Here is a 16497-nt window from a genome sequence, read left to right on the forward strand (position 1 = left end):
ATATGTTAGTTGCAACTACTAATTATAATATCAATTAGTATTATGGATGCGAGTTATATTGCTAAACAAGTGCTTGCTTGTGTTGCAAATATTATATTAGTTATTAAATATTAATCAAGTATAGGAGAGCTTGTATGAAGAATGTATGCTATCCAATAATTATTTGGGTCCGTCTGGAGCACATCCAGATGTGCTCCAGATATTGCACATCTAAAGTGACTTAATCAAGCATAAATAGAAAAAGGAAAAAAAAATACTCACACGAATCTCCACGTAAGATCAATGATATACTATGATTTAGATGTGTGCTACTTATCGCACATCTAGGTGTGCTTTAGCAAAACTGTAATTGTTTAAGGTAACCACTCTAACATTTTAACGCATGGTAACTTAGAGACATTTTGAATAGGTCATATCTTACTTGCAACTATTAATTATAATGTCAACAAATATTTTGGATGTGAGTTTTAATGCTTAAATGAGTGCTTACTTGTGTTGAAATATGATATTATTGATGTTAAAGACAAAATATTAATCAAATATAGAAGAGTCGAATATGGAAGATGAAATTTTAGTTTATGTGAGAAATTACTATTTCTAAGGTAACTGAGAAGTACTCCCTCCGTCCCAAAATATAAGACTTTTTTGACACTAACATAGTACCAAAAAAGTCTTACATTTCGGGACGGAGGGAGTATCTATTACTAATCCTATATCAGCACTTAAGAACCATTTGATGCAAATAGTATAATAGAATATATATTTTTGAACAAGAAGCAAATTGATGAAAATACCTTGACCGTATGGCTACAAATATCAATTCAGAATATATTTTTATTGATTAAGCTACAGCTACTCCTAAACATAAGGGTTCAATTCTTCAAAACTAGGATTCTTTTTTTGTTGAGGATCGAAATTAGGATTCTTCTACAGTCCTTGGGAATTTTAACTTCAACTAAAAGATATGAACCCATGGGCCATGCTAAAAAGAGAGTAGGAAAAACAAAACAGCTGACCAACCAACAAAGCCCAAAGAGGTCAAACGAGAGTCCAAAAGGGGTCATTGCAGTTCAGTCTCCAGTCTGCAGAACAGGGCAGGGGCAGGAAAGGAGGCGACGCCGCCGGCTGGCGAGAGCACCGACGCGCACCATGCCTTCCTCCTCCTCCGTCAACCCGGAGCACGAAGCCGTCACTGCAGTGGAACTCGTCGCCGGCCACGCTGCCAAGGAAACGAGGGCCACGGGCGCCGAGGGCTTCGACTCGCTCCTGCGCACCCAGGAGGAGATCGACGCGCTCTGCGAGCAGTACGGCGTGCCGAAGGAGTTCACCGCGCGCCCCGCCGGCGACCTGCGCGCGAACTCGACGCCGCCGCCGGGGGCCATCTGCGTGTACGCACGGGCGCTGGAGGCCGGGATGCGCGTGCCGCTGCGCGGCTTCTTCCGTGCGGTCCTCGCCCACTTCGGCATCGCGCCGGCGCAGGTCACGCCCAACGGGTGGCGCTTCATGGCGGGCTTCCTCGTGCTCTGCGAGTCCACCGACGTCCCTCCCTCGCTCGCGGTGTTCCTGCGCTTCTTCCACCTGTCCATCATGGATCAAAAGCACGAGAAAGGGTGGTACTTTTTCCAATCCAAGCGGGGCAGCTCCAGCTTGGGCTTCACGGGGTTGCCGAACCGGGGTTGCAAATCCATCCGACGCTGGAGACACGACTTCTTCTTCCTGTCGGCGCCGGAGCCGTGGCATTGCGCCGTGGAGTGGGGCGAGCCGCCCAAGAGCTCCTTCAGAAACCTGAGGCTCACCGCTGAGGAAAACGAATCGGCGGTGAAGCTGATAAGTGCTTATGGTGGCGCCGCTGTTGATCTCAGGAACCTGCTCCCTGCTAGGTGCTCAGGGCGGCGCCGTCGTCTCTGCAACAGCAACCCCGCCGTCTGTGCCGCCGTGATAACCACAGCATCCCCGCCGCCGCCGCCGCCGCCTTCTTCAACTCACTGTTCCAAAGGTATCTGAACTTCTGAAGTCTGAACATCGAAAACCCTCTGATTCCCCTGTTTCATCGAGCCTCAAGTTGCTGACTTGGTGTTGTATGACATGATGAAGACAATGCCGGCGGAGAAGGTGGCCGCGCAAGCGTCGGCGTCGGCGAGGAAGAGGACCTGGGAGGAAGCCAACGGCAGGGAAGAGGTTCTGCCTCTTTCAGTGCTGTCCAGTGTGCCCAACAGGCACGACGGACACACCACGGACAGGGAGGCTGCACGGGGGTTGCTGCCGTGTGGCGTCGGGCAGGCGCTGGAGCGCGCGTTCGCCGCGAACGAGCCTACCGACGACGCAGCGATTCGGCAGGTATTGCAAGAAATTGTTCCATCGACAGGTGCTTGTCCGGTCCGGAGTCCAATCGACCATACTGTTTGTGTTCAGGCCGCGAACTACGTGATCGAGCTGGAGGAGAAGCTGGTGGCTAGGGAGCGCGACGCCACGGCCCTGCGGGAGCTGCTGGAGGGGGCGAAGAAGGAGCTCGCCACGGCAAAGCGGGCGGCGGACGCGGAGCGGGAGAAGGCTGGGTCCGATCTCGCCGCGGCGGGAGCAGAGCTGGAGAAGACCAAAGCCGAGCTCGCCGCGGCAAATCGAGCGGTGGACGCGGAGTTGGTGAAGACGAAAGCCGAGCTCGCTGCGGCTCGGGCGGAGGCGGCCAAGACGAAGGCCGAGCGCGCTGCGGCTTGGGAGGAGGTGGTGAAGACGAAGTCCGAGCTCGCCGCCGCGGAGGCAGAGTTGGTGCAGGCCAAGGCCGAGCTCACCGCGGGGAAGCGTGCCGCGGAGACTGAGCTGGTGAAGGCGAAGGCCGAGCTCGCCGCGGTGGAGGCGGAGCTGGAGAGCGCCAAGACGGCAGCGCTGCAGCAGCTCCTGGCCAGGCGCCAAGACGGCAGCGCTGCAGCAGCTCCTGTCACAAGTTTGGACGCTGCTGCCTCGCCCGCGCCCCCACCGATGGCCAGCGGCCCAGTCGATAATTGGTTGGGGAGCACCAGTTTCTCAACGCAGGCTGGCTCGCAGCAGCCGGAGGCACCGCTCTCCCAGTCATCGCCAATGGGTTGCAGGTATGCAAGTATCATCTGCTGGGCCTTTGGTTAGCTGCTTCAATCTGGCAGATTAGTAAGATGTGTTTGTTTATGTTAGTTGGACATGTGTAGTAAACTGTATTGCAGTTGTAGCTCAGTCAATTTCAATTCAATTCATGAGCACTTATTTGTGCAGTTTGGCTGACCAGAAGTGGGATATATGGTTTCATTTAGAAGGAAGAAACCCTGTGAAAAGGGGTATAGTTGAGTCAGATATTTCTTTGCTTACTCTACAATCACTCATTGCTAGTGAAGGTTATGGGGAGAGTGATTACATGTACTATGTGAAGGAGGAGGGAATTGGATCTGAAAGAGTAAAGTATTTAGGTAATGAAGCTAGTGTTCATGAAATGTTGGAGTATTTTCATCATGTCAAGGTTGTGAACATAAGGGTTGTGAGAGATGTTGAACCTGGAATTAGTACACAGGCTAATGAGAATTACATGAACACTCAAGAGAGCTGCTGTGTGAAAATGGTTGTGCATAAAGATGATAGAAAGGCTCAGCTTGAGAGGAGCAGGATTCAAAGAGAGGCAGATTTGGACCACTTTGAAGGAGACACTGAAGTGTCTGAATTTTTTTCTGAGCATTCAGTTCATTCAGATGGGAGTGCTGAAGCTGTTCAACAAATGAAAATAGAGTGTGCCTCTGAAGAGGATACAACATTGCAAACTACTGCTATTGTGAAACATGTGAAGAATCCTGGTCCAACTAGCAGATGTCACAATGAGGTAGAGATAAAATGTTTTGAAGATTGGTTTCCTGAAGCAGATGAGTTTTGTTTTGCTGGTGATGCAGGCATAAGTGATGAGGAAGAAGAAGATGAAGTTGAACTACCATACCTCATGAAGAAGCCAAAGACAAAGAGTAGTAAGAAAAAGATGAAGGAAAGGCTATATTTTGACCCCTCAATTCCCAATTCACATTTACTCTTGTGCAAGAGCTTGTGTTTTGATAGTGTTTACCAGTTCAGAGAAGCATTAAGAGATTTTCATATAAGGACTTTGAGGTCTTTTCACTACCACAGGAACACTCCAACAAGAATTATTGTTTGGTGTTCACAGAGAGAGCATGGATGTGAATTTTACATGTGTGCCTCCAGGATAGCTCATGAAAGAACATTTTGCATTAAGAAGTGTAACATGGAGCACACTTGTCCAGCATCTGCAGAGAACACAAAGGTTACTACTAAGTGGCTTTCCAAAGCAATTGAGCCTTCTCTTAGAGGAGATCCTAGAGCACCTGTGGATTTACTTATTAAAAACAGCAAAGTCAATTTTTCAGTTGATGTATCAAAGAGTGTGGCCTATAGGGCTAGGAGGAAGGCTATTAAGGTTGTACAAGGTGACCAGAAGGAGCAGTACTATAGACTGAGGGACTACCTACAAGCAGTTCTTGACACAAACCCTGGTAGCAGGTGTGTAGTTACAACATTTGAGGACCCAGAAAACCCTGCCCCAACTCCTAGATTTAAGTACATGTTCTACTGCTTGCATGCATCAAAGCAAGGATTTCTTAATGGTTGCAGGCCCTTTATAGGTAAATCTATAACTGCATTTTGTTCAAAATATCTTGTTGTAAATTTATGGTAGCTAATTTGGGTATGGATGCAGGGCTTGATGGTTGCTTCATCAAGCTAACTACTGGACAACAAATTCTTGCAGCCACAGGAAGAGATGGCAACAACAACATCTACCCCATAGCCTTTGGTGTGGTTGATAAGGAAGATTCAGAGAGTTGGACATGGTTCCTAACCCAGCTAAGATGTTGCATTGGAAGTGGTAGCAAATTTGGAACCTACACCATTATTTCTGACAGGCAAAAGGTATGCACCCTATCTTAGCCAGTAGTTCAGATATATATTGTTATTAGTAGCTTTATTTCTTTTTGTTCATGACCATGGTTATTAATTTACAATCAGGGTCTTCTTAAGGCTATAAATGAGGTGTTCCCTGATTCCCCTTAGAGATACTGCCTCAGGCACATATATGCAAATTTTCAGTCAGCTGGTTTCAGAGGAGCAGAACTAAAGAAGCTAGTAGATCAGGCTAGCTACTCATTCACCAAACATGGCCATGAATTAGCAATGGCAGAGCTTAAAGCAGAGTGTGAGGATGCCTGGAAGTGGCTTAAAAAATTTCCAAAGGAGACTTGGTGTAGGTCTGCAATGGATTACAATTGCAAAACTGATCTTGTTGTGAACAACCTTAGTGAGGTTTTCAACAAAATGATCCTTGATGTTAGGGCCAAACCAATTAGGACTATGTTTGAAGGAATTAGGACTAAGCAGATGATCAAAAGGCAGAAGACTAGGGAAAAACAGAGAACAGCAGGTGGATGATCACACCCAACTATTCAGAGAAACTAGAGGAGAATAAGAAATATGCCAAATTTTGTGAGGCACATAGGGCTGGTCCTGACATCTGGCAAGTGTCTAGTGCTGAAAATCAGTATTGTGTGAACATAGCTACTAAATCATGTGACTGCAGGAGGTGGGACATGACAGGTGTGACATGCAGTCATGCAATAGCAGCAATGAGCAAACTTCACATGCACCCAGAGGACTATGTGCATGATTTTTTCAAAAAACCACTATATATTGAAGCATACAAAGACATAGTGTACCCTGTCCCTGGTCCTGAATTCTGGCCTGACACCCATACTTAGGATATTGAGCCCCCAGTGTTCAAAGAAAAAGCAGGCAAGAAATAGACAGCTAGGAGAAAGGGCCAGTTTGAGGTGCCTGCACCAAAGGACACAAGCAGGATGGGAACAATTACATGCAACAATTGTGGTCTACAAGGCCACAGATATACAAACTGTGGGAAAGCTCTAAAACCTAGTCTTGAGATGAGAAAGAACTTACATCAGGTCATTCAAAAATGATGCATTCTTTGTTTAATTATTTTAGTTCTGGTCTATTTACTAACTAATTTAATTTTTTCATGCAGGAGAATAGAGAAATTTTTAGGGGTTCCTCTAGTGCTACACATCCACCTCCACAACCACCACCTCAACAGCAAACTTCACAGATGCCAGCATCATCTGCTCCACCTCCTAAAGCAACGAGGAACAGAAAAACAGCAGCAAATAAGAGAGGTTCAACATCAACAGTTTCAGCAGGAGCAGCCAGGTCTTCACCAGCACCTGCAACAGGATCAGCATCAACAAGAGCTCCAAGAGGATCAACATCAACAAGAACATTCAATGCACCAAGAACATCCACTGGAGAACCAGGGATATTGGCAGGCAAGAGGAAGAGGAAACCTCCTAGCAAGTTTGCATCCTATTTCAATGCTAGTGGAAACTATTGAACTCTGTGTCTAAGTTTGTGTTCTGCTACTTAGTTTGAGTGTATGGTACTAAGTTTGTGTTCTGCTACTAAATGTGTGTTGTGCTACTAGCCTGCTTAAATTCAGACATGTGAACTTGTGGACAATGTTGAATGTATGGTTTAGGTGCATTTTGAAATTGTTTTAACTTGTTTTATTTGTTTTACATTGCCATTTAAACAGTTCAGAAGTTACATTGCCATTTACTGCCAAATTCATTTTAGAAAGAAAAAAATCTGCACAAAAAAAGTCTGGCCTGGGGCTCGAACCCAGGACCAGTTGGTTGTAACCATGCGTTCAATACCAATGGGCTAGTGCTTGTGATTTGTTTGACTAGCATCGGCCAAACTTATTATATGTTGTTAGCCGGCAGCGTTGAGTAACACCAGACGTTTCAGATTCTACGGCTTTAATACGTGTCCACCCACCACTCTCTTTGCCCACTCGCCGCTCGCACCGCCCACTCCACTTCCCCCTCTCTCCTGTCGAAATCGCCGCCGACAACCACCCCCACCGCCGTCGCCATGGACTGGCAGCTGGCCATCGAAGCTCTCGCCGGCAACAACCAGGAGATGCGCGCGCAATACAGGGAGATCGCGCGCTGGTTCCCCAGTCTGGCGATGCTGAGGAACCACGCCCACGGCCTCGTGAAGGTGATGACAGCTGCTGAAAAGCAGCGTGCCTTCCCTGCCGGTCGCACCATCCCGCCGCCGACCATTCTGCTGTGGGCGATGCGCGAGGTGCAGCTCTCCCCCGACCCCAGGCAGCGCGCCCGATGGTGGATGTACCGCTCATCCACCATGGTGCCGGCCGCCGCGGACCACGTCACCGACGCCGTCCTCGCTGTCCCAGCCCCGATCAACAACGCCTACTGGGAGAGGCGCAATCCATGGGTCCTTGGGCCCTCTGACGACTCTGACGGCGAGTCCAGTGACGATGATGAGGACGAGCCCTCTGACGACTCTGACGACGAGGTGGATGAGGTCGTCGTCCTCTCCGACGACGAGCCTGGAGTGCAGCTGCTGGCTCCCGTCCTCGACGCCGTGGAGGGGGATAGGAACCTCCCAATCCACGTGGATGCGCTGCCGGAGGTCGCCGATCTCCCAGACGGCGTCGTCGTGAAGCAAGAACAAGATGGCGGCGAGGAAGATGTGCTAGAGCCGGTGCCGGCCAAGAAGAAGAGGGCGGCCGTGATTGCGGTGCGCCACTCCCAGCGCCTGCAGAAGCTGAAGAAGGAGGAGTGAAGTGCTGCCTTCAGTTACTTCAGTGCACTAATGTTCAGTTTCGTCAGTCCTGAACTTTCGTAAGTTCAGTAAGTTCCTAGGTTCAGTTTCGTCAGGCACTATCTACTACTAGTTGCTATTTATATTTATGTCAGGCACTATCTACTACTAGTTCCTATCCATGTCAGACTATGAATGGCAGTACTATCTATCTATGTCAGACTATCTATATATGTTACTTGCTACTTGCTACTTACTACATATGTTAAGTTATTTGTCAGACTATCTAAGCTAATTGCTATATATGTTACTTGCTACTTCCAACTATGTCACTACTGTCAGTTATCCACACATGATATATGCAGAGTAAAACAGCCTCATCATAGATAAAACATTCTTACTTACTTAACTTAGCATGAGTACTTGTAGGAGATATGCCCTAGAGGCAATAATAAATGATATTATTTATCTCCGAGTTCATAATTATGTTTATGTTCCATGCTATAACTGCTATGGTTCTCGAGTCTGCAATAACCACGAGGCTCGGAGGAAGACTCATATGCACGTGTGGAATAATAAACGGTAAAATGTATTCCTAGTCTGGCCTCTAAGACTAGCTCAAGTGTTGCATGATGGTTATGTTTTCCTGATCATGGGCATGTCTATGTCAGCAACCTTGAGGGCACAATGTTAAGAGAACATTTGTGTTGAATCGACCCGGCATGATGTTATGCTAAGAGATTCATTCGTCACAAGTTAATGGTACATAACACAGAGATGGTTAACGTTTGCATGATTCCTTAGACCATGAGAGTATCGAGTTTCTTCATGCTTGCTTCATGAACTTTGGGGTTTGTTAAACGTCATCCGTAAATGGGTGGCTATTACGGCGGCTTACGGGTTCATGGAAAAGTGTGTCAAGTAACTTGATAGCTCAAGATTGGGATTTGCTCCTCCGACGATGGAGAGATATTCTCGGGCCCTCTCGGTATTACGGTATCCATCATCGTCTGGCCAGACACAGTGTGATTTGATCACTGGGATGCCGGAACACGGAAACGAGAAAAGAGAACAAAACCGGTAACGAGGTAACTTGCATGGTGGACAAATTGTTCGTCCATGGGCATGCAATAAATCTCACCTCGGGTGTTTGTGATATATCGCGAAGCAACAGGAATAGCTCACTGCAACTGGAGGTTCACTCGAATATTCATTCGTGTGGGTATAGGGGTCAATATGGGTGTCCACGACTCCGATGTTGATCATTGATCGGAAGGGGTTCCAGGTCATGTCTATACTTCACCGAACCTATAGGGTCACATGCTTAAGGGTCATCTATCTGCTGAATACTAGACAGGGAGTCTGAGAGAAAATCACCGAAAAAGTTTCGGACACCGAAAAGTTTCGGACAGCGGAATCGTACCGCAGAGAGAGGTCACCGGATGAGTTTCGGTGAAACCAAAAAAGTTTTTTCGGGGTATGCCATTAAGTCAAAATGGTTTCGGCACATGCCTGATAATTCTTGGAGGGTGCGAGAATCATTCTGGAAACTTTTTGGAATTTTCAGAAATAAAAACCGAAAATGTTTCGGAGCTGCTGGTACCGCTTTGGCTGTTTTTCGCAGATGAAATTCACTAATCTGAAATTGTTTCAGAACGAATCCAAAATCATTTTAGTGGGTACTGGAATTATTCTAAGACCCACAGAAATATTTTCGGATTTAGTGGACGCGAAAAATTGTCTTCATGAATAGTGAAAACGCATTCTTGTTTGCTTTTCGCAGATGAAAATCACTAAACCGAAATTGTTTCGGAACGCGTTGAAAATTATTTTAGTGGGTACTGGAAATGTTCTGAGCCCACATAAATATTTTCAGTTCGAACGGACGCTGAAAAATGTCGTCATGAATAGTGAAAGTGCTTTTTTGCTTGGCTTCTTGGAGAAGCCACCTTGAGGGCCTTTTTGGTATTTCCCCCATTGGCTTCTTGGAGAAGCCACCCTTGGGCTTGGCCTATAAATAGGGGTGGAGGGGGCTGCCTATAGGATCATCCCTTCTCACATACAAGTGCCATGCAATGATCTGGCTTCTCTCTCCCTCCCCGCGAAATAGTTTCGTAGAGCCGAAAGGCTGTCTGGGTTCCGGTAGGAACTAGTTCTGGACGGCGAAGCCCTGCCGGATAGATGACACCGTATGTGTGCAACTCTGTAGAGAGATCGTAGTTTCGGTCTTAGTTCGTGAGTGCCTCCCGAAGGGCTGTCCATGTGACCGTCCGAGTTTCGAAGGTCCTCCCGAAGGGCTGTCCGAGTGACCGTTCGAGTTTCGAAGGTCCTCCCGAAGGGCTGTCCGCGACACCGTCCGGGGGGCTGTTCGACCGCCTCCCGGAGGGCTGTCTGAGGAGCAGATGAGGGTATACATCCTCGCGGTTGGGACATTGTAAATCCTAGCTGCGGGGATCTGCACCACCGATCGTCATCGACTCTACTTCCCGCTGCGCTACGAGTCGGTAACGAAAAAGATCAAACCTTGTATGCAGTCTCCATAGTGGTCCTGGGCTGGTGCGTAGGTCGGAATTTTTTTGTTTTCTGCCGCGTTCCCCTACAGTACTCACTTAGCATAGTAGGTCTTAACATAATAGTCATTACATCATAGATAAAACCAACTAGTTCTTAAACCATAACAGTACCTCCCTCCCTCATACCATTCTAAAAGCACATGAAACTTTCCCAAAATATACACCTAAGTACCTATCATGCATGACATTCCAAGGCCAGCTATATATATAGGCCTACTAATTACTTAACCCACACACCAACCACTTCACTCATTCATAATTGCCTTGATCCTCTCCAGTTTATCTTTGCTGGCATGCCCAGCCTTGAGCAGATCAGCAATCAGATACTCCAGCTTCTTCTTCTCTTGCCTTAGTAGGTCCCTCTCCCCCTCCACTTCCTTCATGGCCTTCCTCATGTTCTGAATGATATCTGCTTGGCTTTGAAGAATGCACCTTTGCTCCTTGGCAAGCTTCATCTTCTCCATACTTAACTCAATCTTTGCCTGATCCTCAAGTTGTTTCTTCTTCTCATTTAGTTCATTGATTGCCTGACTGGTATAGCCCATGTCATGAGACATCTTGCCATCTTGATAGTCAAATAGCTTGGATACATCTTCCACCAACTGGCTGTAGTTGTTTGACAGGAAATCAATTTCCTTCTGTAGCTTGGCCACCTCTTTCTCATGGGCTTGTTTGTCATTCACCCTTCCCAAGTTCTGCTCATGGTACATGTCCCAAATCCTGGTTAGGCACCTTTGTAGAATCTCTGGCCAAGGACCATCCACCCACTCCACAACCCCACAGTTCACACCTACATCCTACAGAAGCAATTATTTTACAATTAAGCACAAAGCACTAGTAACAATCTTAGTACAGATAACTAAAGTTATAAAGTCATTTCATTTAACTGAAACCCTTTGTTTACATCAATATGCTCTCTGAATTATGCAAACATAATTCTTTCACAGTAAGCACACATCACCTGACTTAGCATCAGAGATAAATTCAGTTAACAGCTATATTTAGCAGTAGATATAAATTCATTTAACTCTGTTCTTTTTCAGTTAACAGCTATATTCAGAAAACACCTAACTAATACATTCAGTTCACAGTACACTAAAGATCTCTGCATATGTATGGCACTTTCAAGTTTCAGTTGTAAACTACAGCACACATCTCTGCACATCACACATCTCTGCACCACATGCTGCACCACACATCTCCAGCAGCAAAACACATCACACATCTCCACCAGCAAAACAAGTTAGCGTTCCAGATTAAATACCTGCTGCATAGGACAACCCAGGAATCGCCTCCCAGTCAAAGCACCTTCAAAATCCACCATCTTCTTCGGCCTCTGATGATGCATCATGCACGTCGGCTCAGATTCAGTGTAAGAACCACAAAAAGTTGGTTCCACCACACTGTCAGGGGTTTCCTGCAAACGAAACTTCGAATCAAACCTAAAGCAAATTGGAATCTCCAATTTGGATGAACTAACCCTAACCCTAACTCTGTTCCACCATTATGCACTTACAAAGAGCTGAGGATCCATTGAAACCATGTTGATGTCCTCGTCCGAGCTCTCCTCGTCATTCCAGGATGGCATCCTCAACTTCTACCGGCAGCAATGGCCGCGGCGGCGACGGCGATAGGCTGACCTAGCTAACAGCACCAGGGAGAGGGAGAGGATGAGGACGAGTGAGAGCGAGCGAGGAGGAAGAGACTGAGCGAGTGGCTGAGCTCGCTCTCACTTATTGGACCACCGACAGCCGCCGTTCCGACAGCGGACGGGCCGTTAACGGCCGTCAACGCGCGGCGGCCGTCCGTTGCCAGCGTGGCAACTGATTCGCGGGCCCAACCGGTCAGATTCGGGGTTAGCGCGGGCGAAGCGAGCGCTTACACGAGTTGGTAGTGTTTTGCCACGGTTTAGGACAAATTTGGTAGTTTTCCGCACAAAAACGTAAAGTGGTAGTTTTCTGTCACATGTCCGTGAAATGTGGTAGTTTTTGGTTAAATACTCCCGAGGAGCAGGTGAGGCAGCGCGCGGAGGACGCGCTGGAGGGATACAAGCGCTGGCGAGGTCATCACGCTCCGGCTGGCCGTGCTACCTGAGTACGTTGCCCGCTGATGGTCTTTTTGGAATTTGAAACATTCCTTCTCTAGATGGCTAAATGAAGATCACGAACAAAACTTTAGCCTGATCTATGCGCTTACTTTTGTAGCTGCAGTTTTCTGAGATGCAACACTCTGCACCCGTTGCTAGGTGATTTTCTTGTTCCAAGCTCAGGTGACAATTGACTAGAGAGCATGGTTTTCAATTTCAGATTCAGAAAAATTTCAGCACCAACCGAAATCACAGAAATTCAGTGAATTTCAGTTTCCATTTCAGCCAAATGACCCAAATATTCACTTGAATTCAATAAAAAATTTGATTTTTTTAATATTGGAATTGTTGTGCCGAAACGTAAATATTTAAGTGTCTACTGAAAATACTAAAATTCAGTGAATTTCACCGAAATCTCACTGAAAGTGAAAACCATGCTAGGAGGTTCGTTTGTTGGTGCGTGTAATGTTCGTTATTTGCTATGTTATAAGATCAGAAATGGTAAATCACAAATGTTCAGAATTTGACCATGGAAAATCGAACATCTCGTGGTAATTTTAGTGACACGGGGATGGCGGGTTTAGTTGACATGCTCGGCAATTTTCTGGCAAAAAAATAGATTGAGCACGAATTTGCCATGCTTGCTAACTAAATTTGGCATCCTCTCGTTATTAAAATTTTCATTGAAAATGTTCGATTTGTCAATGATCAAATCCCCAACGTTTGGGCGTTATCGGGGTCCTATAAGTTTGCGTATCTCGCATACACGCACACACACTTACCCCAATAAACACACAAACACATACCCTATCCTTATTAGCATCTATGGAAGAGACTGAGCCGGCATTTTGAGATGACTTTGGGAAACTTTTTAGTCAAATGGCGCACACCCACAAGGACATCACGGAAACACCCTCCCAATTTTGTCCAATCGTTGCCCTATGCTGTTGTGCTTTCTTTTTGCAAATCAAGTGTCGCTTTAAAACTCGTTTTCAAAGTCCTTATAACTTTTTAAATGTTGTAGAGCAAGAATGAAAACTTAGATTACTTAAAATTGTGATTTTGTAATTTACTCTCTTCCTTTACTTATATGTACTCCCTCCGTCCGAAAAAGCTTGTCCCTACATCCATTTGAGGGACAAACTTTTTCGGACGGAGGGAGTATGTGCATATAAACTGCATATCGTTTTCTATTTTGCATCAACATAATTAAAGTTTTAATTTTGAACACAACACAATTCAAAAACTTTTTAGATCAAGAAATTGAACATATTCTCTTCCTCATCGTCAACTTCATCTTCATCTTCGAGAAATTCAATATCCAAGTCATGTGAGGATGACGAAGAATCAATGAACTCCACTACCGTCAAGCTCATCGAGGTTATCATATTAATCGAGGTCATTTACATGAATAGAGTCGAATTCCAATATCATCTACATGGCTGTAAACAAAAATACACAACTAATTTGCACAAATCCAAAGCAATCATACAATTAGACAACTCGTTAGAGACCTCGCAGGCGGCGGAGTCGTCTTTGGCCGGGAAGGAGCACCATTCAGGTAGTGAGGCCAGAGAAAGTGGATGTAGCTTAGCAGGGGCGGCACGATGGTGGATGAGCTTGGGCGAATGGCTAGATGTGGCTACAGGACGACTAGTTGACTGCAGTTGGTCGATGCATGATGGATGCAGCCGGGGGCAGTCAGTATAAGCTCTATGACTAGAGGCGAGGTACTTCGAGAGGAGGAACGATTCCTCGACGGTGTGTAATGTCATATGGCAGTGATCCGGCAGCCGGGGGTGCTCTGAAACAGTGTTCAGGTGGACCGCGGCGACATTGGCACCAAATTTCGTGTCGATGGAGTGCAAAATAAAAAATTGTCACCCATTTTGCAAATATAAAGGCATGTGCATTATTTTAGAGTGCACTGAAATTTCGTTAGGATAAATGGGGGGATGAGGAATCTGTTAGAGTGGTTGTTTGGCCCCATTGCATTGCCGCTAGGATGCTCATAGTCCTCGTGTATTGTCACGGACGAAACACCATTTGATGAAGTTTGTCATGTGAATCCTACCTATTGTCTTTTCTTTTTGAGTTCCTGGTTTCCTTGGATCTTTGATGAATGGCCTACATAGTTGGCAACATCTCTCCTCTGGATCGATGAAGTTTCTCCAAGACATTGTTTACACGAGGACCTTTATTAGGGTTTATACTTTACACCCTATCATCGAAATATTGAAGCTACAATTTATTCCATAGCCATTACAAAGGGAAACTTCCATTAGGAAGACCGCAAAATAGAAGATCTGCCTAAGGAGAAAGCTGATGGAAACATGACTATGGTAATCCCCTTACCCCTGAAGTAGTTAACTCCTCTAATGAAAAAATTGGGTAATCTGGCCCAACAAATTGGTGTGAACTTGGGGAATACTAGAAACATGATTAGCTCAAATTTGATTATTATAAAATCTGCTGAATAAAGTAGGCTTCATTTAGTTAAGCAAGCCAATGTTCAACATGGCATTTCTCCTACTAAAATTGACAGTGATAAAATTATTGAGACTGACAAACATGATATAGGAGGAATGCTTTCTGATGAAGGAAGTTGTGAGTCCAATATTGAGGATGATGAATGGGATCATATCCAAAAACACTTCCCTAATGGGAGGAGAAAAAATAAAAACAAGTCACCCCAGAATTCTGGGGGAAGACATGTTTGGTTTGTCATTGTTTCAAGAAAAAGAGTAAAGAGTATTATTAGTGTGACCATGAGAGGTATTTTTTTAGAATATGAGAGGTTTTCGAGGAGATACTAAAAGAAATTTTCAAGGGAAATGATTATGGATAAGAAAGTAGATTTCCTTGGCTCGCTTGAAACAATGAGACATGCATATTCTAGGAGTAATTTGCAGAACTTATGTGCACGCAGAGATTTCCATTGGCATCACACTCCCACTAGGGGGAAATCTAGTGGCCTATTATTGTGTATTAACTACACTGCTCTAGATGTTATTTCCCAAGAGGATGGGGATTGCTATATCAAAATGATCGTATAGGATGTTAAAGATAAATTTATTTGGGATTTAGTTCTAGTTTATCGAGATGCCCAACCTGATAGGAAAGGCAAATTCTTTGCTGAAATTTTTGCACGATTGCATCAGTCATGCACTAATTGCAGGTGATTTTATTATAATTAGGAAATTGTCAGATAAAAATAAACCAGGTACATCTAGGCATTGGATTTTTTTTGTTCAATGCAATTCTTGAACAAGTTGGACTTAGGGAGCTTGATTTTAATGGAAGACAATTTATTTGGGGGAATAATTTGAAAACCCTAATTTTGAAATTTGGACAGAATACGGTGTTGCCCAGCTTGGGAAGAAAACTATCCTTTAACTCGAGAGAAATCTAATGACACTCCTTTGTTTCTAGACTCTCGTGATGTGCCTAAGACTTACCCCATCTTTAGATTTGAAAATTTCTGGTTTCAAGGGATGGAACTCAAAAGATAGTCATTGATATTTAGCTGACTAATACTTTCATAGGCTAAAACATTGAGAAGTGGCAATCTAGATTGAGGAAACTTAGAGCTAAGCTGAAAGGCTAGAACAAAAATATGAATGGATGGCACAAAATATTTAAAAAAGATATTCTTGTTAAATCAGATCATATTGATAAACATTGTGACGTTTATGGTTGAATTGTTGATATGAGACAAGAGCATAACGATTTGAGAGCTCAAGTGGATAGAATTATGAAACTAGAAGAGTGGAAATGGAAGCAAAGAGCAAAAAATATGGAAATTATTGAACGAGAAGAGAACACGAGATATTTACATGCCAAAGCTAATTGTAGACGAAGGAAAAATAAGATCAAATCACTAGATCGGGATGAAAGGAGAATTGAGGGACAAAAAAGCTGATTGATTACATTACTAATTTTTACAAAAACCTATTTAGTCAACCTGAGGTCTCTAGTATTCCTTTGGATGTTGAGAATCCTAAGACTATTCCTGAGGAGCTGTAGAAAAGTTCACAACATTCTTCTAACTAGAGGACATAAAGGATGTGCTTCTTAAAATGACTCAAAACAAATCACTCAGGCCTAATGAATTCGCTACTGAGTTTATCAGCATTTCTGGAATCTAATTAAGTTTGATCTGAAAGCTCTGTTTGA

The 16497-nt window shown here is 44.9% G+C and overlaps 2 protein-coding genes across 2 annotated transcripts; one reads left to right on the top strand and one right to left on the bottom strand.

The window, feature by feature from the left end:
- Positions 1 to 1149: 1149 nt before the first annotated feature.
- LOC109760005 (uncharacterized) lies at positions 1150 to 12329 on the top strand. Its single transcript, XM_020318842.1, has 6 exons — positions 1150 to 1987; positions 2063 to 2337; positions 2413 to 2885; positions 3448 to 3465; positions 6623 to 6629; positions 12243 to 12329. Exons 1-6 carry the CDS (start codon positions 1150 to 1152, stop codon positions 12327 to 12329), a joined length of 1698 nt encoding a protein of 565 aa, XP_020174431.1.
- LOC120969909 (uncharacterized) lies at positions 10245 to 11550 on the bottom strand. Its single transcript, XM_040397220.3, has 2 exons — positions 11500 to 11550; positions 10245 to 11032 (listed from the first exon to the last, which is right to left on the bottom strand). The coding sequence occupies exons 1-2, from the start codon at positions 11506 to 11508 to the stop codon at positions 10481 to 10483; spliced, it is 561 nt and encodes a 186-aa protein (XP_040253154.2). The 5' UTR covers positions 11509 to 11550; the 3' UTR covers positions 10245 to 10480.
- Positions 12330 to 16497: the final 4168 nt, after the last annotated feature.

This window comes from Aegilops tauschii, chromosome 7 (genome assembly GCF_002575655.3).
Source record: "Aegilops tauschii subsp. strangulata cultivar AL8/78 chromosome 7, Aet v6.0, whole genome shotgun sequence".
Classification (NCBI taxonomy): domain Eukaryota; kingdom Viridiplantae; phylum Streptophyta; class Magnoliopsida; order Poales; family Poaceae; genus Aegilops; species Aegilops tauschii.

Excerpts from the sequence above, each read along its gene's own strand:
- LOC109760005 (XM_020318842.1), top strand. The coding sequence starts at position 1,150 with ATGCCTTCCTCCTCCTCCGTCAACCCGGAGCACGAAGCCGTCACTGCA. Across the intron at positions 1,988-2,062 it reads GCCGCCTTCTTCAACTCACT|TTGCTGACTTGGTGTTGTAT; the intron begins GTTCCAAAGGTA and ends TCGAGCCTCAAG. Across the intron at positions 2,338-2,412 it reads ACGACGCAGCGATTCGGCAG|GCCGCGAACTACGTGATCGA; the intron begins GTATTGCAAGAA and ends GTTTGTGTTCAG.